At 38.2% G+C, this 18,953-nt stretch overlaps 6 protein-coding genes and 4 long non-coding RNA genes across 12 annotated transcripts; 6 read left to right on the forward strand and 4 right to left on the reverse strand.

Moving 5' to 3' along the window:
- The first annotated feature begins 199 nt into the window (after positions 1-199).
- Positions 200-5,733, forward strand: AT1G76740 (uncharacterized protein). The gene is made up of 7 exons (NM_106324.3): positions 200-434; positions 530-2,420; positions 2,517-4,517; positions 4,676-4,744; positions 4,847-5,026; positions 5,130-5,189; positions 5,280-5,733. Exons 1-7 carry the CDS (start codon positions 321-323, stop codon positions 5,561-5,563), a joined length of 4,599 nt encoding a protein of 1,532 aa, NP_177800.1. The 5' UTR covers positions 200-320; the 3' UTR covers positions 5,564-5,733.
- Positions 5,734-6,125: 392 nt separating this feature from the next.
- Positions 6,126-6,807, forward strand: EC1.1 (egg cell-secreted-like protein (DUF1278)). Its single transcript, NM_106325.2, has one exon. It carries the CDS (start codon positions 6,193-6,195, stop codon positions 6,667-6,669), a length of 477 nt encoding a protein of 158 aa, NP_177801.1. The 5' UTR covers positions 6,126-6,192; the 3' UTR covers positions 6,670-6,807.
- Positions 6,146-6,465, reverse strand: AT1G09657. The gene has a single exon (NR_139668.1). It is a non-coding gene; the product is annotated as an other RNA (long non-coding RNA).
- TY1 (thioredoxin Y1) lies at positions 6,771-8,250 on the reverse strand. Its single transcript, NM_106326.8, has 4 exons — positions 7,849-8,250; positions 7,485-7,573; positions 7,116-7,293; positions 6,771-7,024 (listed from the first exon to the last, which is right to left on the reverse strand). The coding sequence occupies exons 1-4, from the start codon at positions 8,032-8,034 to the stop codon at positions 6,959-6,961; spliced, it is 519 nt and encodes a 172-aa protein (NP_177802.2). The 5' UTR covers positions 8,035-8,250; the 3' UTR covers positions 6,771-6,958.
- AT1G09663 lies at positions 7,490-7,872 on the forward strand. Its single transcript, NR_139669.1, has one exon. It is a non-coding gene; the product is annotated as an other RNA (long non-coding RNA).
- AT1G09667 lies at positions 8,202-8,551 on the forward strand. The gene has a single exon (NR_139670.1). It is a non-coding gene; the product is annotated as an other RNA (long non-coding RNA).
- AT1G76770 (HSP20-like chaperones superfamily protein) lies at positions 8,540-9,464 on the forward strand (the record flags this gene model as incomplete). Its single annotated transcript, NM_106327.2, has 2 exons — positions 8,540-8,802; positions 8,878-9,464. Exons 1-2 carry the CDS (start codon positions 8,655-8,657, stop codon positions 9,462-9,464), a joined length of 735 nt encoding a protein of 244 aa, NP_177803.1. The 5' UTR covers positions 8,540-8,654.
- A 55-nt stretch (positions 9,465-9,519) lies between these two features.
- On the forward strand, positions 9,520-17,342 carry AT1G76780 (HSP20-like chaperones superfamily protein; the record flags this gene model as incomplete). Of its 3 annotated transcripts, NM_001334743.1 has the most annotated exons (3): positions 9,520-10,420; positions 11,169-11,491; positions 11,644-17,342. In NM_001334743.1, exons 2-3 carry the CDS (start codon positions 11,344-11,346, stop codon positions 17,340-17,342), a joined length of 5,847 nt encoding a protein of 1,948 aa, NP_001321288.1. In that variant the 5' UTR covers positions 9,520-10,420; positions 11,169-11,343. The 3 variants fall into 3 exon arrangements, with proteins under 3 accessions (NP_001321288.1, NP_001321289.1, NP_177804.1); NM_001334744.1 differs by lacking the exon at positions 9,520-10,420 and having other exon boundaries at positions 11,260-11,491; NM_106328.2 differs by lacking the exons at positions 9,520-10,420; positions 11,169-11,491 and having other exon boundaries at positions 11,593-17,342.
- AT1G09673 lies at positions 11,708-13,056 on the reverse strand. The gene has a single exon (NR_139671.1). It is a non-coding gene; the product is annotated as an other RNA (long non-coding RNA).
- On the reverse strand, positions 17,272-18,813 carry IGMT5 (O-methyltransferase family protein). The gene is made up of 3 exons (NM_106329.3): positions 18,292-18,813; positions 17,832-18,204; positions 17,272-17,746 (listed from the first exon to the last, which is right to left on the reverse strand). The coding sequence occupies exons 1-3, from the start codon at positions 18,714-18,716 to the stop codon at positions 17,441-17,443; spliced, it is 1,104 nt and encodes a 367-aa protein (NP_177805.1). The 5' UTR covers positions 18,717-18,813; the 3' UTR covers positions 17,272-17,440.
- Between the last annotated feature and the right edge of the window lie 140 nt (positions 18,814-18,953).

The following is an 18,953-nucleotide window of genomic DNA, read 5'->3' on the forward strand; positions in this document are numbered from 1 at the left end:
ATAAGCAATCTTCTTCTAACAATACGCTTCCGCGAGCTTTTCTCTCTAACCACCCATCCCTCCACGTCATAACTACACGCGCTATCAATCTTTTGCATTGGACGGGTAAAAAAGCGAGTACACAAAAAGAGCGCGTGGTTTGACTTAAAGAGTTGTACTCGCGTTTCCAAGAGCGGGTTTAGCAAATTCAAATTGAAACATTTATGCCCAAAATTATCTGAGACGATTTCGATTCTCTAAACTCTTCCAAAATTAACATTTGTGTGGTGTTTAGTGATTTATGGTGAGAGAAGAATTTCTCATTGTTTCGATCTTTGAAAATGAATTTTCATGGAATGAAGAGGAAGGATCTACAAGCTCTATGCAAAAAGAATGGAATCCCAGCAAATTTGAAGAACATTGAGATGGCTACTAGACTCGCTTCTGTTCTCCAGGTAATTTCATCATGATCCTAATTCCCAATTTCCATACATTTGATTTGATCATCTTGCACCTTTATCTTAGAATTAGTCTGTGTGTGTTTACGTAGAAGGAAACTGAAGGAACTTTAACGGATACGATAAGTTTGTCTGAGGATTCTGTTGATGTTCTTGAGGATGATGTAGCTGTTAAGAAAGTAAGATTCAGTCCTGAGAATGAAGTATTTGAATTCACTCGGTCTCTCAAGAGATGTCAGCGGAAGTATGTTAGCAAAAGGAAAGTTCAAGAAAGTGGAATAGAGCTAAGGCGGTCAAAGCGAAGTGTTGCTAAAGGGAAAGCAATAGCTGGATCTAGTGAAAACGAGTCAAACACAAGAAGAGGTAACCGGTCTGATGTTACAAAGGCTATCGAGGTCCCAAGGCGGTCGAAACGAAGTGGCTCTACCGGTAGTAGTCAAGAAGACTGTAAAGTAACGGAGTTGATGGCTTTGGAACAGTTTGAGTTTGAAAATATCTCGGAAGGATTGTCTGGAAGTGATCAGGATGGTTTCAAGTTTGAAAAGATTGGGAGACGCTCCACACAGCTGATATCGAAGACAGGAAACTTATTACCTGTTAATAAGTCAAAACGACTTGTAGACATCAAAGATAATGAAGATGAGCTTGTTAAGAATAATGTGAATGAGGTATCTATGGATCAGAGAAGGTCAATAAGGCTTAAAGCTAGAGCTGCAAACCAATCAATGGGAGGTGAGTCATCCGATGGTAGACCCTTATGCTCTGCTAAGGAAACTAAAGAAGAAATAAAGATTAAGCAGTCAAAAAGATCTACGGTGGTCAGTAGTCAAAAAGAGCTTGTTGAGAGAAAAGCAAAGGAGCCTTTAGTAGATAGCAAAGTTCCTAGGCGTTCGAAACGTCTTGCGAACGATGTAAATGTGCTACTGGATAAGAGACCCGTTAAGGCTGTGAAACCTGATTATCTGAAAGTCAAAAAGGCTCCAAAACAGTCTAGGCGACTTGAGAAGAGTCTCAGTGAACTCCTAATAGATGGCCAAGCTCAAAAGGGTGATAAACAGCGAACTTTTGGAAATGGTCGTGAGGGTAAAAAGCTTCTACGAAGTTCGAAACACACTGCATCAAATAATATGTTGGGTCAAGCACTGAGTAATTCACTGAAACGTTGTTCAGTTATTGACGGTGAACGAGCTGGAGTCTCTGTTGGTGATGTGAAGAAGTCAAATGTGAATAATGAAATGCAGATCCGTGTTAGAGTTACTAGGAACTCTTCGAGGCATCATTCATTTAAGGCTCCAATAGAGTTTGAAAGGAATCTTATTGAAAAGAAGTCGGATGAAACTTTTGTCAAATCATCTAAAAGAGGTACTAGGAGGATGAAGCGGGGCAGATCAGCAGAGCCAGGGAAGGACATAGAAACTCAGAGCAATCTAACGTCAAAAAAACTTTTGAATGAGTATACTCAGTTTGAGCAAGAAGAAGCATGTGACGCTAATGTGGAAGTTAGAGGCTCCTCCAAGAAGGCAAAGACGATGAATCAAGAATGCGTTAAGGATATACCACAAGTAATGACTGAGAACTCACCTTCTTCATCCGAAACCATAGCTGCGGAATCTGTTATGATTGTTGAGAATGTTTTGGATTCTTCACCGGAAAAATCAGTTGATAGTTCTCAAAGAACAAACACTCAAGAGTTGAATTCGGAAGTTATGGAAGGAAAACATGAAGAGAAACTTGAGGGAGACACAGTTTTGATGGTTGCGATTGAGGAGGAAAAAAAGGAAGTATCATCAAGCTCTGTACTTCTTAGTGAGCGTTTATCACCTACTTCAGTACAATTTGCAGTAAGCAACTCTAAAGCTGAGCTAGTTGTCCCTACCGGCCATATCCTTCTTAATGATTTTGCTGAGGAAAATAGCAAAACCAAGGAGGAGGGCCTTATTTTCACTCCTGTATCTGAGCTTAAGGAGCCCATCTCTGTAGAAGGTATATTCGTTTGATTCATTTGATCTGAATTATTTTCACTTTTATGGCTAACTAATTATTTTCCAATCTGTGCTGCTTTCTGACGTTTAATCACAGCAATCTTGGAAAACTCAGTTGAATGTTGGAACGAGATTCATTTAAGCAAACATGATGAGAAAGGTACTAATATACAAGCAGAAAATCTACATGGAAACTTCTCTGAATGCAACACTGAGAATAGTAAGGTTGTCATTGTCCATCCGGAGATGCTGGATGAGATAAGTGTCAGTCATTGTGTAGACCTGGAGATGCTGGATGAGGTCAAGAATGGCAATCTGGAGAAATCCGAGCAAAGAAGTGGCTGTAAACTTAATCCGTTGGAGCTAAAAAGATTCTCGTCAACTGACTTCACTTCTCATTCTCTCAAGGAAAAGAAGGTTTCAAAGTGTTTTAAGGAAGACGAACTAAGAGCTTGGTCCGAACCTCTACCCAGAAACAAAAATGCTAGCGCCTTTGATGAGTTAGCTATATTCACTACCCCAGAGAGGAACTTAATGTTGAGGGGAAAACTCAGTGAAAATGGAAAGACGCTTGCAGCTGATTCAGTTATCCATCACAATGTTATAGCAGTAGAGTCTCACGCTGTTGTTTTCACAGCTTCTAAACAAGCTGGGACAGATGAGGCCGGAAAGGAAGAAGAACATACAGCTACCAACTTTCCGGATGAATCTGATGTTTTCAATACCACCAAGAAATTGGGAGGCTCCAGACAAACCGAAGCTAGAAATGAAGGCGAAAGTATAGTTGTTGAGCTTCATGATGAGTCTGACATTGCTACTAGTCTAGAAAGACAACTCAGTGCGGGAGACTCTAAAGGAGAGGGAATCGGTAGGAATGAAGAAAATATGACTGTTGAGCTCCATTGTGAACCTGACACTTGCACTAGCCCGGATGGACATACACTCTTGGGAAATTATGTATCAGATGGAGCAGAAAATAGTGAAGAGAACAAAGCTATGGAGTTCAATGACGAATCTGTTGATTTAACTGCTTCAGAGAGACATGAGATTTGTAGATCTTTTGGACAAGATAGAGCTAGAGAAAGTGAAGGAAAAAAGGTTGTGCTGTTCTATGAGGAATCGCTACACAGTGATCAACCTTTAGCAGATTCTGAACTAGGCGAAGCAGAATGTCAAGAAATCAACAGTGCTGACAAGTCAAGTCTTTTTACAAGCCTGGAGAGACAACAACTATTCTATGAGTGTTATGTTCCCAATGTTCGAGAAGACTCGGAACGGGACGAAGCTGCAACAAGTGAAGAAAACAAGGCTGTGGAATTGCAAGTTGACTGTGGCATTTTCACAACTCCCGAGAAACATTTACTACTTGAAACAGATGAAGGGGTAAAAGGAGACAATATAACCGCCAAGTCACATGTTTTGTCTGATGTTCTCGCTGCTGATGTGCCCCATTCTCTTATGGGAGACTCTGAGCCAGATGAAGCTGAAAAAACCTCCGTAGAGATCAAGGATGTGGAATTGTTGGGTGAATCTAACTCTTCCACTAATCCAGAGAGCCCCACACTGTTTGGAAACTCCGAACTAGATGAATCAAGAGATTCTTCAGCAGCCACGTGCGAAGAGGCTTTTGTTACCACTTCTCCAGAGAAAGAACTTTTAATTAACCCTGGAAAGCAAGAACAAAAGGAGGTGGACGAAAATGTGGTTCAGGAAAGTCACGTTGCAGCTCCAGATTTCAGAGGAAACACCATTGTTGACTCAAGCGGTGGTATCGCATCCAAAGTTTCTTACAACCATGAGCTTAATGCGGGGCAAGAAACTGCATGTGCAGAGTTAATGTCAAAAGGTTCTCAGGCAGAGGATGTTGTAGGTCTTGATGCTACACAAGGGACATCAAAGAAAAGAAGAGGGCATTCTCCACATGCTGACTCAGTAAATCTTTTTGATTCTAACATTGAGGAGGTAGATACAATCATGGAAGCAGAAAGAAATATTTCCTTTAGCTCCTATGTTGCGGTACCAGCCGAGGGTAACTCCGAGACAATTGGCGAAATTTCCAGCTACCTTGAAGTTGCTGGAACCTGTTCCATGGTGTTTGGTGAGCAACTTTCAATAGAAAATTCCATAGAGCCAACATAATCTAAATCATATGACGTAACCATAAGATAACCCTCTTGTCTGAAGTTATTATGCTTATGTCATTCTAGAAGTTTGAGTTTAGATTTTCATATCTCTTTCTTTATTCCTGAAACGCAGATGAATCTGGATCTTCCACAGACATTCAGAACCAAATAAATGATGCGCTGAAGGAATGGGCAATAACAGGTAATTATCACATTAACACTCTTAATTTTCATCATCAAGTACTTTGTTTCTGGATGCATTTCATGAGTGAAAGATAGTCTAATTATCTCCAATCATTTGTAGACAAAAATGAAGCAGATGAGCTCATAGAAGCAATTGTAACTAAGAACATTCAAAAAGACTTCGAAGGAAATCTCCTTCTGAACTCCTCAGGTGGTGGCTCTAATGTCTCTGGAGAAACAAGCATCTTAGCTGGAACGGCGGATGAAGATGAAGCAGCTGGTCCAATTGCTATTGCCTTCGGTAAATTTTCTCTTTTACAGACATCTAAGCAATTTCCAGGTGTTAATTATTATATTGGGATACTCTCGACTAATTACTGCTTCTACTAAATCCATTCTCACAGTTAAAGCTATGTCTCTGACTCCTGATGAATTGACTGTTAAGAATCACATGAATGAAAAAGGTTAGATTTCTTACAGATGATATGCCTCTTATATTCAAAACAATGACTAATCTCTAGAATCATTTACCTTTATGTTTCTTTTTAAAATAGCTGCAGATGAGGAAATGATCACGAGAGAAACTACTCCAATTCCTGAAGAAACCATCAATGAGTCTTCTGAGAACAGGAAGGAGTATTCAAGCATTGATGAATCAGCTACGTTATCCGAGATGCAAGTAAGAAGAGAACCAACCTTGATTTTCAGAACACAAGTGAAGCCTACGAAGCATGACATGAAAGAGAATGCACCAAACTCAAAAATTGTGCATAATCTTAACGTAACAGCTCCAAGAACATCAAAGAGACAGCCTCTCCAAGACTTGAACAAGAACTAGATGACGGAATTAGCATATCTCATGCACGTTAAGACCTTGTCTAAAACTTCTCTTCTTCTCTTATATATTTATGTGTTATGAAACGCCTATCATGAATTAGCTCTACTAAATCTAGCAACCTTTCAAATTTGCAGTATTGCAGGTGTCTCTGTGTCTTTAAAATAGTTGCCTTATGATTTCTTCGGTTTCAAGATGATCAAATAGTTATAGATTTCATGCTCACACATGCTCATTAGATGTGTACATACTTTACTTACCCAAATCTATTTTCTCGCAAAGATTTTGATGGTAAAGCTGATTTGGTTCTATTGAACTAAATCAAACGAGTTTCAGACTGAGTGATTCTAATCCGGCCCATTAGCCCCTAAACAGACCCACTAATTACGCAGCTTTTAATAGAGTAATTACACCTAGTTTACCCACTAAACCACTAAGCACTAATTATCTCACAATCTAATGAGCTTCCCTCGTAATTACTTGGGCTTTCACTCTACCATTTATTTGTAACAGTCAAGTCTCTACTGTCTCTATATAAACTCTCTAAAGTTAACACACAATTCTCATCACAAACAAATCAACCAAAGCAACTTCTACTCTTTCTTCTTTCGACCTTATCAATCTGTTGAGAAATGGCTTCCAAATCTAGTTTCATGGCTACCTTCAACATTGTGACTCTCATGCTCATGGTGGCTTCCTCCACAGTGACAGCTCGCCCTCTCATGAAACCATCCATGGGGACGTCTTCTCCTACCACAAGCCTTGTGTACAGGCTCAAGCTTGATGAAGATACAGGGTACTGCTGGGACTCACTGATGCAGCTCCAACACTGTTCTGGAGAGCTGATCTTGTTCTTCCTCAACGGTGAGACTTACATTGGCCCTGGGTGTTGCAGTGCTATAAGAACCATTGGACGCAAGTGTTGGCCTACTATGATTGGTGTTCTTGGTTTTACTGCTCAAGAAGGTGATATGCTCCAAGGTTACTGTGATGGCAATGACTCTGACAACAATGGTGAAGACCATGCTCTTGCCTCCTCAACACTGCCTCTCTCCGTGAATTTCAAGACTACCGTTGTTAGATCTTCTGCTTCTCCTTCTAACCCTTGAGTCTTAGTATTCATCTTTACACTCCTGCTATGTTTTCTTTTGCTAAGAGAATTTTAATCTTTATGTAACTGGTGACGAATGCTTGAAAAATAGCGTCTCTGTTATTACTTTTGAGAATAAAAGATCATCATTACTCACAACAAGGTTTTACAAATCTGGCAAACATAATCTTCTTCTTCTCAAATTCTCCAAGTTAAATCAACCGAAAAACATCGCTATCACTAAGTCCTGAATAGGTCAGGGACAGTTGAAAAACATACAAATAATTAAAAAAGAGTTCATGATCCAACTATGGCTTCACTTTTAGAGAATCCTCAATTCGTTGAATGAGTTGTTTGGCCGTCAAAGCACCCTCCTGGAAATCACAAAAAAAGAAACGTTTGTGAGTGAGATTAAGAACCTTAAAACGAAAATGAAGAAATTCAAAGGCATTGAAGTCATCATACAAAGCGATCACAAGGTTCCCCATCTTTGAATAGGATGAAAGTAGGAAGTGCCTCAATCTTGTATTTATTAGCAATACTGGGGTATTTTTCGGTATCAATCTTCACCACCTGTATCTTGTCTTTCAGGGTTTCACTCACTTCATTGAGTATTGGAACCATGAACTGGCAAGGACCACACCTGCCAAACAAACAGTACATTCTGATTCCAAATCATCTGTTTAACAAATAAACTCGATAATAAGCAAACAGACTACACTGGATCCCAACATAGACCAAGTATACTCATTCATGATGAATAATAGTCAACTAGAACTGGTTGATGACCACTCAACTAACACATGTTATCATTTGACACCAAAACAAACTCACCAGGTTGCATAATAGTCAACTAGAACTGGTTTATCAGAGTTCACAAGCAGATCCTCAAATGAGTCAAATGTCTGCTTCTTGGCTTCAATCTGAAGTATGAACAAGAATGGTTTGTCATTTAGTTCAATCTAAATCAAGAAGTAGATAAAGGCACTCACTTTAAATCAATTCCAAACTCTAGAGAAAATCAGCTATAGAAACTAAAATAAGAAAAATTTCAAAATAGGAAAGCTATCATCAGCTCTACCATCAGAAGAAAGTTTGAAGCTTGAATTCAATAATTCATAGGGTAAAATTAAGTAAGCTAGAATTGAACAAAATATAAGCTTTGGAAAAAGATGTTTAAGCAGAGAAAGGCGATTACACGTCGAGGAGTGCATCGAGTCGTTGAAGATAAAGATGGAAACTTTAAGTCTCCGGTTCGAACCCGACGAACCGGAAACTGAAATTTGACGGCCGAGATAGAACGAGAAGCGAAAGCAGAAACACCTGACGATTCTTTCGAATTCAGCGACGGAACCGTAGAAGAAGAGAGAGAAATTGACGCCATGAAAGAATCAGAAAAAAACAAACGATCTCTTGATTCGGCGTTGGCGGTTGGTTAGGTTGATGATGACAAAAAAAGTTGGACACTTGTGGAAAAAAAACTCGAATTGACCAAAAAGAGAGAACGAACTCTGAAAGAAAATGACACAAGGTACTAGAAAGACAATGATGATCCACTACGGTCAAGTACACCGTATCTTTTTTGTTATAGGCCCACAAACATGTTCTAGGCCCACATGTTATAGGCCCGTTCCCAAACACCGATCACTCTTCAATTTAACTTTTTGCTCACAATCTTCAGGCTCAATCATATGACATGACAGATCTCATTGTAAATGCAATCGCAAAGGGTTATCATTATCAACTAGTACTATAAAGATAGCTGTTACTTCCCGCCAACGCAACTGGGACAGTTAAAACCGTTGAGGGTAACAAAAGACAAAACTCACGACTCCGTTTTTGAGTTTCCTGAAGATGGAAGTTACGAATATGTTCTTGTGGGCCTCTTCAAAGAAACGATATGAAATAGCCTAATTTAAACAAAACTAGAAAAGTGTGGACTAGAGAGAGACTTTAGCAAAAACTAAAAACAGATGTATCAAAAGAAGCTCACAACTAAAAAAGATGGAGCTTGAATTAGGTCTGAAGATCACTCGGACTAAAGACGATGTTTCTTCCTCTACAGATTTTCGGGTTGCCAGAGATTCTTTTGGTCATCGTTCACTTTCTCGAGAAACCAACTCTGTTTTCTTCCTCATTCTTCATCTCAAAGGTTCTATTCCCTCTCATATTTATTCACCTTTTTTTCTTACCTAGCATAGAGATTGAGATTGAAAACCAAATGCAGGATTTAAGAAGGATGGTATCGATATCGAGATAAACAAAGAAGGGAATCTGATTAAGATCAGCGGAAGAAAACAGGTTGAAGAGATGGTTTTGGTAAAGTGGGTGGAATGGAAAAAGGAAACAGAAATAAAGGAATTCAAAAAAGTGTTTCGGATTCCAGATATTGTAATTCTTGACAAGATCAAAGCGAGGTTTAATGAAGAAGATGGGACTTTAACTGTTACAATGCCTAAGAAAGTTAAGGGAATTACCGGTCTGAAGATCGAGGAAGAGGACGAAGAAGAGGAGATGAAAGAGCCGATAGTAGAAGAGAAAACAGAGGAGAAAACAGAACCAGAAGAAGAAATCAAAGAAGAGACAAAACCTGAGGAAGAAAACGAAGAAGCAGAAGAGCCACAGAGAGAAGAGGAAGAAGAGGTTGTTGAGGAAGGAACAAGAGATCATGAGGGGAAAAAAGAAGAAGAAATCGAAGATAAACCAAGAAAGAAGAGAAGAAAAAAGTTTCGTTTACCATGTTTTGCAGGATCCACTCTGCTTATGTCTATTATTGTTTTCATTATTCAACTGATTCAATCCAGAAATAAATGAAACCACACTCCTTAGGTTTTTAAGATAGGGTTCTTGTTGGTTTTTAAGGATAGAACCCACTTTCTTATTATCTGTTCTTCTTAGCCTTGTTCTTTAAAACAATAAAAGTCAACGTGTAATACAATCAAAATACAATCAGTATCTAAACCAAAAATTAGTAGGAGCGTATCAGCTAATAAATGGAAAGTATTTGACCCGAACCGTGTATAACGGCTAGATTATCACCGAACCTAAGGTTTGTGTTTGCTCTGGACTATAACAAACCCTAAGTGAAAAGGAAAAAAGGAAACTTGAATGTCAAACAAATAAATTTATATACCTGCGTCTCGCGTCTCCTCTCAAGTTAAAAACACAATTGCTCTGCATTTTTTTCAATTCTCTTCTTCGATTTCTGTCTGCTTCGTTTGCCTCTCTGTTCTCTTCTTCTTCCTTTTTGAGATTTCATTATTCATGTGTTGTTGCATCTGCTTGTTGGATTCACCCTAATCTTTGGTGTGATTCGTTGGTCTGGCCTAAGAACGACTCATATATACAACGGCTCTCTCTGTTCACTTAAAAAGCAACGAAGAAGACGAGAGAGATCACACACACAAGCCTCACGTCTTAATTTGTTTGCCTGCGATGATAAGATCTATCATCCACCGTAGAAACAGAGACAGAGAGAGAGATAGACGATTCGAAGGACATGTTGCCGGGATTTTAGGCTTCGAGAGTCATGATGTTGGAGGTTCTATCCGGCGATGGGGGTGTCGATAGATTGAGGAGGTGGAGCGATCAGAGGATTTTAGGCTTCGGGAGTCATGATGGTGGAGCAATCATCGGAGATTGGCGATGGAGATGGCGATAGATTGAGGAGGTGGAGCGTATTTTCCGTTAACGGATAAAGATGGCATGTGCTCTCAGAGGCCCAATAGAAACAATTCCAGCCCATCAAACAATGACTAGCCCATTGCCAGGTTAATTCTCAGCCCATTTTCTTGTTTAATTAAGAAATTAATATATTTTATAATTTTGATTAAAGGGGTTTTCTTCTCACGGATTTTTTGAAGTTTTTTTTTGCAATTTTTCTTCAATTTTTTCTTTAAATTAATTTTTATTCAATTTTGTTAAAAGTTAATTTTTCATATTTTTAGATAAAAATTTATTTTTTATATATACATAATATTTTTGGTTTTAAGTGTTAGAGTTTAATATGTGTAAAATAATTGGACACAACATCCCGTCCATAGTATGAGGTCCTTAAGCGGTGTCCTAGGTTCATTATCTTTTTCCACATATTAAATTTTAACATTTTTCTATTTAAAAATATTTTTATTTTTATTTTTATAACTATTTAAAATTTAAGGTTTTAATTTTATTTTTAAGTAATATTTTAGACAAAATATTTTTTTTTTTTAAATATACATAATATTTTTGTTTAAGTGTTAAAGTTTATTATGTGTAAGATAATTGGACACAACATTCCGTCCATAGTATGAAATCGGTGTCTTAGGTTCAATATCTTTTGTACATATTTTGTTTTAAAGAACGAGGATAAGGAAACCTCTTGTCTAATATGAGTTTTGTGTTGTTTCACTGGTTCTCGAATAGAATAACTGAAAAGATTTATAGTTGAAAAAACTTATTCGGTATAATGCTTGCTTATATAACAGACTCAAAATCGATATGTAAAACTTTAATAATTTGTTGAATTGGTTTCTTGAGGTCGAAGGCAACACAAGAGAGAAAAAAGCGTTGACTGTTTGACTATTTTCAAGTCCTACAGTGCAAGCAACGAATAAATAGTCCTTCTCCTTGCCTTTACTCTTTAGTGGAGCATCGACAAATCAAAACCCTAGAACCTAATAAAAATCTCCAGAACAGAGGAAAGGAGTCAGCAATGGAGCTCGAACTGGGATTAAAGATCACGAGAACAAGAGAAGATATATCGTCCTCGGTCGATTTTCGCTTCTCCAAAGACCCATTTGGTCCTCTGGTGCTTTCTCGAGAAACCGATTCGAGATTCATCATCATCATTCATCTTAAAGGTCGAAATTTTACTGCAGTTTTTTTCTTGAATTTTTGTCTGTTTTTTTTTAGTGTGCTCAACGAATGGGACAATAGGGTTGATATATTTAGGGTTTAGTGTTCTAATTGATTAGAAAAAAAAACTGATAAGAGAAAGTTAATTTGGGGACAGGATTCAAAAAGGAAGGTATTGAAATTGATATAAACGAAGAGGGAAATAGGATTACAATTAGAGGAAGAAAACCAGTGGAAGAAATGGTTATGATTAGATGGATGGCATGGAGGAAAGAAGTGGAATTTAGTGTTTTCAAGAAAGTTTTTAGGATTCCTGATACTGTCGATTTAGACAAGATTAAAGCGAGGTTTGATGACGATGATGCGACTCTTACGATCACAATGCCGAAAAGAGTAAAAGGAATCTCTGGATTTAAGATTGAGGAAGAAGAAGAAGAAGAAGAAGAAGAAGAAGAAAGAGTGGATGTGAGTGAAGCTGAGCATAAAGAGGAAACAGAGAAGGGGGAACTAAAGGATGATTACTTAGAGAAGAGTCACCAGATTGATGAACGTATAGAAGAAGAAAAAGGATTGGCTGATTCAAATAAAGAGAGTGTGGACAGTAGCTTAAGAAAGCCTCCGGACATTGAAGGAAGAGAATGTCATGAACAGACAAGACATGAGGAACAAGAGAATAATAAACAACTGGTTCAAGCAGAGAGTGATGATAGTGATGATTTTGGATCCAGAGCATTTGAAGAGATTGAAGAACAAGAATCTGATGTTTTAGATAGAACAAGTACAAGTGGAGCAATGGAAAAGGAAATGACTGATGATGTTGGTGATGGCTTGAGAAAGGTTCAAGGGATTGAAGAACCAGAGAGACACAATGAAGAAAGCAAGATTTCAGAAATGGTGGATGGAGAAACAAGTGGTCATGAGAAGAAAAAAGTTGTAAAGATGGATAAAAAAAATAGGGATGTCAAAGAAGAGGTTGATGGGGCAATGGGAGAAGGATTCAGACCAAACATTGATAGAACACAAGTAGTTGGTGATGATGAAATTGCAGAAACTGAGAAAAATGATGAAGAGTTTGAATCTGATAAACTAGAAGCAGATGAGGTTGACAAGATAAATGAAGGGGGAAATACTAAGGTGAGAAGACATAGTGAAGACAGAAACTTAATAAAGCTTCAAGAGAAGGAAGAACAACATTCTAAGGAACAAAAGGGACACAGCAAAGAAGAAAATATGAAAGAATTGGTGGAAGAGAAAACTCCAGAGGCAGAGACAACTATAAGGAATGATATTCTAGGACCAGGCCAGGAGATTGAAGTACCAGAGGTGGATACGTTAGGGAAAACAAGTGATGAAGGAAAGGAGAAGCAGAACATTGTAAAGAAGGAAATTAAAAATGGAGATGCCACAGAAGAAATTGATGCGAAAATGGGCGAAGTTTTTGCATCAAACATCGCAGATACTGGGATGAATTCTGAGGATTTTGAATCTGATAAACTAGAATCAGCAGATGAGGTAGACAAGATGGTTGAGAAGAAAGACAGGCAAGAGGAAAATGATAAGGTTGGAGCACAAAGTGAAGACATTAGCTTGACAAAGCTTCAGGAGATTGGAGAACAACAATTTCAGGGACAAAAGAGACATGATAAACAAGAAAATATCAAAGAATTAAGAGAAGGGCAGGCTTCAGAGGCAGAGAAAAATATTAAGAATGATATACTGAAACCAGTTCAAAAGAGAAGTGAGGGAAAACACAAGATCCAAAAAACTTTCCAGGAGGAAACAAATAAGCAGCCAGAAGGGTACAACGAGAAAATTATGGAGACAGGGAAAAAGATTAATGAAGATGGCACAAGAAAGGTTCAAGAGATGATTAGACAACAAGAATTGGATGAACCGGCAAGATCAGAGAAAGAAAACAGGAGTCGAGAACTGGTGAAAAGCAAAACAAATGATGAAGAGAAAAAGGAGAAAGAAATTGCAGGAACGGAAAGAAAGGAGAAAGAGTCAGATAGACCAAAAATACTCAGGGAACAAGAAGTAGCTGATGAAGTAGCTGAAGATAAGACCAAATTTTCAATATATGGTGAAGTTAAGGAGGAAGAAGAAATTGCAGGGAAGGAAAAAGAATTTGGTAGTGATGATGATATTGCAAGAATAGTTAGAGATACAGAACAGCTAGATTCAAATGCAATGAAGGGACAAGAAGAAAAAGACATGATTCAAGAATTAGTATTGGAAGAAAAAGTATGTGATGGCGGCAAAGGAATCATTGCAGTGGCAGAGACAAAAGCTGAGAATAATAAGTCAAAAAGAGTTCAAGAGACTGAAGAACAAAAACTGGATAAAGAAGATACATGTGGAAAACATTTTCAGAAACTTATAGAAGGAGAAATAAGTGATCATGGAGAAGTTGAAGATGTGGAGAAGGGGAAGAAAAGAACAGAAGCAGAGAAGAGAATCAAGGATAGAGCTAGAGAAGCTGAAGAGATCAAAGAAAAGGATTTGGGTGTATCTGGAAGATATATTAAAGGAACCACGATTAAAGAACTCGTTGAAAACAGAGGAATTTATCGAAATGAACATGAAGAGAAGAAGAAGGACGACGCTAACAGACCGGAAAAGATAACAGGTACAATCAAACAAGAATTGGTTAGTCTGAATAGCCAACTAAGGCAAGAAAATGTTGAAGATGGAGACAAGACTCAAGAACTGGTGGAAGAGAAAATAAAGGATTGCGAAGAAGAAGAGGGCAGTGAAGAATCAAAGATCAAAACCGATGATGTTGTGAGGAAGGTTCAAGGTATTAAAGAAGAGGAGTTGTATAAACCAAAAAGGGAACATGGAACCAAGATTACAGAATTGGTAGAAGAGACGACAGGTGATTATGAAAAACAAGAAGAGAAGGAAACTGCAGAGTCGGACATAGAAGCTGAGTGTGGTAGCTTAAGAAAGGTAGACGGTATTGAAGAACATGAGTTGCATGAACCGAAGATACACAAGGAACGCGATAATAACCGAGTAACTGGGGCAAAGGAACCAAGTGGTCAAGAGAAAGGGGAAAAGGAGGAGAAAATTGTAGAGTCTATGACAATAACAGAGAATGACAACTCCATAGATGTTCAAGAGACTAAGAAAGAACGACCTGGCAGGCTAGAGAGCCATGACAAACGATACAAAATTCAAGAATTACTGATGGAAGCGGGACATAATGACCGTAAAGAAGAAGAACAAAACGAAAATGTGACGGCCGAGGTAGAACTGGAAACTGAAAGAGTGAGCTCCAAAAAGGTTCAAGAGGGAAAAATGGAAGATGACAATTCAGGCAAGTTTCATGAGTTTGAAGAACGAAAATCATATGAAGATTGGACACATGAGAAGCGAGAAAAGAGAAAAGTTTTAGTTGAAGAAGAAGAAACTTATCCCAAAGATAAACACACTGGTGGAGAAGACCATAATGACCATAAAGAAGAAGAACAAAAAGAAAACGTTATTGCAAAGGCAGAACTGAATACTGAGGAAGATAGCTTTAAAAAGGTTGAAGAGATTGAAAAACAGGATCATGGTGAATTGAAGAGATCTATGGTACAAGCCAAGAGGCAAGAAACAGAGGAAAAAGATAAAACTAGAGCAATGGAAAAGAATGAGACTGTGGAGAGAAGGAAACAAACTAAAGACGGTAGCTTGGGAAAGCTTCGAGAAGGTGAAGATCCGGAATTGGGTGGACATGAGAGACGTGGGGAAGAAGACAGGATCGAGGAGTTAGTGGAAACAGAAATAAGTGATCACAAAGAAAAAGTAAAGAAAAAAGATGAGGATTATATCTTAAGAAGCCAAGATACTGGCAAAGTGGATTTAGGTGAACGTGAGAGACGTAGTAAGCAGAGAAAGATTCATAAATCGGTGGAAGACGAGATAGGGGATCAAGAAGATGAAGATGCAGAGGAAGCTGCAGCTGTAGTGTCAAGAAATGAGAATGGAAGTTCAAGAAAAGTTCAAACCATTGAAGAAGAATCAGAAAAACACAAGGAACAAAACAAGATCCCTGAAACAAGTAATCCTGAAGTGAATGAAGAAGATGAGGAAAGAGTTGTCGAGAAAGAGACAAAAGAGGTAGAAGCACATGTCCAAGAACTTGAAGGAAAAACAGAGAATTGCAAAGATGACGATGGAGAAGGAAGGAGAGAAGAAAGAGGCAAACAAGGGATGACAGCTGAGAATATGTTACGCCAAAGATTCAAGACAAAAAGTGACGATGGTATTGTGAGAAAGATTCAAGAGACCAAAGAGGAAGAACCAGATGAAAAGAAAAGTCAAGAATCGAGTAGTCATGTGGTAAAGCTGGTGGCTGAAGATGGTAGCCTTAGAAATGGTCTAGAGTTTTCGGAAAAGGAGTCAACTGTGTCAAAAATGCTGAAATTGGATGAATCAAAAGAGAAAGAGGAACATAAGAAGATCCGGAAACCAACGGAAGAGAGATCGAATGCTCCTGTAATAGAAAAACAAGGAAATAAGAAAAATGCGGAGGAGGAGATGCAAGATAAGATTGACAGAAGAGGTAAGAATCAAGAGATTAAAGGACAAGAACCATATGGGGTTCTAAGAAATGGAGAGCATGACAAGATCACAGAATATCATAGAGGGGAGGAAAAGGGAACAGCTGAGAATGTTAGCTCCACAAAGATTCAGCAAACTAAAGATGAGTTAGAGAAACCTCGGAAACCAAGTGAGATTTCAGAAAATCACAATATCCATGAATTTATGGATTCAAGCCAGTCTCAAGATATTGAAGAAAAGGGGTCAGATCAGGCAGAGAAGTATGCAAAACAAAACAAAATTCAAGAAGTAATGAATGATGAGGACAAAAAAGAGGAATATCATATAAGTGAAAGAGTGCGGAACGAGATGGCGAAGAGAATTCTGCAGGTGGAGTCCAAAGCTAATGATGGTAGCTCAAAAAAGAATGAAACTGAAGGACAAGAATCTACGGGATTGAGAGGGCGAAAGAAAAGGGAAAATCATCAAGAGCTAGTGGAACTAGAAACTAGTGATCAGAAGAAAGGAGTGAAAGAGGATGAGGTTGTTGGGAAAGCAGAGATAATAGAAGATGAATATGATAGCTCAAGGAAGATTCACGAACATGAAGAACGTATGTCTGATAAACTAGAAATGCATGGGGAAGAAGAGATGAGCGAAAAACTTGCAGAAGAGGAAACAAGTGATGGTGAAGAAGCTAAAGAAGGAAACAGAGCAGGGAAAAAAAGCAGAGATGATGGCTTTGGAAAGGTAAGAAAGATTGAAGTACAAAGAAAAGACAATGACCAATCATTTGTGGAAAAGGATACAAGTGGTAAAGCAAAAGAGAATCTTAACGATGAAGAACCTACAAAGACAGAAACAAAAGCCACAGATAATGAATCGAGAAAGATTCACCAGATCAAAGAACAAGGGACAAGTGAACAAGAGAGACTTAAAGAACAAGGAAGGATCAAAGAATTGGTGGAAGACAGGACACATTTTTGCAGAGAAAAAGAGAACAGAGAAACTGAATACGAAGATGGTAGCTCAAAAATGATTCAAGAGATAGACAAAGAAGAATCAATTGAACCAGTGGATAGAGAAACAAGTGAAGATGACGAAGAAGAGTTAGAAATCGAATTTGAAGATGAAGAAGAAGACTGGGAAGCTGAAGTAATTCAAGAAACAGATTCAGATTCAGATAATGATAAAATTAGACAAATAAAAAGAATCAGATTAGGATTCAGGTTAGTAGGAGGATCAACATTGTTTATGTCACTTATAGTCATAGTTATTAGTATCATTCGTTCCAAGAGAAACATAAGATGTTACAAGTTCTAACCAAACCACAATATCATCATTTTATTCATACAACTTTTATTACCATGAGACGGTTCACACTCTTTATAGAACACAGGAAGAAACATAATCTTACAACTCTAAGCCTGTTTCGTTAACTCAATGACCCACAAATGATATGCACTGCATACAAAGTTGCAACGCGGAAAACCCGAGTTAGCAGCCATAGCTACATACTCGGCCCGCGACCTCTCTTTACCTCCAGATAATTGAGTGAGCATCAACAGATCCATATCAAAAGCAATGTTGGATATCACATCACGATTATCTGCTTCATCTGGAGTAACTACTTCCATGACAATCACTTTCCCATTCTCAGGTAATGCTTTCCAACAATTCTTGAGAATCTTTTCACAGTCTTCATCAGTCCAGTCATGAAGTATACGCTGTAAAAAAAAAAAAAAAAAAAAAAACTTGAGAGAAAAGTATCATTATATTAGAACAGAGTAGGCTTTGTGGTTTGGTTCTTACTTTCAAGAGGATAGCATCACCTTTTGGGACATCAACAAACATGTCTCCAGCTACATGTTCCACATTAGGATAAGAAGGAGCTTGTGTTAAAGCACAAGTTAGATCAAAATTGATACCCTTAATGTTTGGATACTTTGAAGTAACAAAACCAAGTGTGTCACCAACTCCACCTCCTACATCAACCAACACATTAACTCCTTCGAAACCACTATAAACTTGTAGGATCTTTTTCAAAACCGCGACAGAGAATCCGGTCCGGTTAAAGAGTTTGCTTAATCTCTCATCTTTGCTAATATAGTCAAAGAGTTTCAAACCACCATTGGCACGGCCAAATGCAACTCCTCCTTCTAGTACCACATTTTTTAATTCTCCCCTGCAAAAAAACATCAATCTCCAAATTCTTGATATATGGATCTAATATTAGAAATCGAAAGAGAGTGAATCTTGAAAAGAAAGTTACCATGTATTGAGGAAGACGGTATCGAGAGTGACAATAAGTTGAGAAGCAAGTGTTCCTAATTCTTCATCAACATTATCTTTCAAGAAATATCGACAAATCGGCTCTGCTTTGTAGACTCTGTTACCATCGATAATTTGGCACTTGACCATGGAGTAGCTAGCAAGTAAACGAAGAATACGATCCAACAGAGCTGGTGCTTCAGGGTTACTAGGTTTTGTGGGGAGCCTAATAGCTATCTCAGAAGGTGTGAGGAAGGAACTGGATCCGGTGACGTCATCACGAGCAGCTAAGTAGAGAGTGTCGATGACACCGAGCTCGATGGCAGCTTTGAAAACCATTGGGAAGGCTGCACAGTTAGCTAGCCTAACCGCAGCTAAACCAAGCTCGGTCTCTTCATCTCCGGTTTGAGGAATTAGGTGTCCCATTTTTGTGTAATGATCTTGTTTTTTTCGAAAGTGAGGAGTTTCTGTGTCTGGTTTTAAAGACGAGGCTTATAGAGATATTTGATGTAAAAGATATTTCATACGAAATTATTGCTATTTAAAATAAAATAAAATAAAAGAGATAGGGATATTATATACGAAATAACTGAACCACGTTAATCACGCACATATAAAAAAAAAAAAAGAGTTTTTACCACATGTACACCAAAAAAAATTCGC

The sequence above is a fragment of the Arabidopsis thaliana genome (assembly GCF_000001735.4).
Source record: "Arabidopsis thaliana chromosome 1 sequence".
Taxonomy (NCBI): domain Eukaryota; kingdom Viridiplantae; phylum Streptophyta; class Magnoliopsida; order Brassicales; family Brassicaceae; genus Arabidopsis; species Arabidopsis thaliana.

Coding starts and splice junctions, on each gene's coding strand:
- AT1G76740 (NM_106324.3), top strand. CDS start 321: ATGAATTTTCATGGAATGAAGAGGAAGGATCTACAAGCTCTATGCAAA. Junction 4,745..4,846: donor GAAGGAATGGGCAATAACAG/GTAATTATCACA, acceptor AATCATTTGTAG/ACAAAAATGAAGCAGATGAG. Junction 5,190..5,279: donor GAATCACATGAATGAAAAAG/GTTAGATTTCTT, acceptor TTTTTAAAATAG/CTGCAGATGAGGAAATGATC.
- EC1.1 (NM_106325.2), top strand. CDS start 6,193: ATGGCTTCCAAATCTAGTTTCATGGCTACCTTCAACATTGTGACTCTC.
- TY1 (NM_106326.8), bottom strand. CDS start 8,034: ATGGCGTCAATTTCTCTCTCTTCTTCTACGGTTCCGTCGCTGAATTCG. Junction 7,574..7,848: donor CTCGATGCACTCCTCGACGT/GTAATCGCCTTT, acceptor TTCATACTTCAG/ATTGAAGCCAAGAAGCAGAC. Junction 7,294..7,484: donor GTTGACTATTATGCAACCTG/GTGAGTTTGTTT, acceptor TTTGTTTGGCAG/GTGTGGTCCTTGCCAGTTCA.
- IGMT5 (NM_106329.3), bottom strand. CDS start 18,716: ATGGGACACCTAATTCCTCAAACCGGAGATGAAGAGACCGAGCTTGGT. Junction 18,205..18,291: donor ACCGTCTTCCTCAATACATG/GTAACTTTCTTT, acceptor GTTTTTTTGCAG/GGGAGAATTAAAAAATGTGG. Junction 17,747..17,831: donor GTGATGCTATCCTCTTGAAA/GTAAGAACCAAA, acceptor TTTTTTTTACAG/CGTATACTTCATGACTGGAC.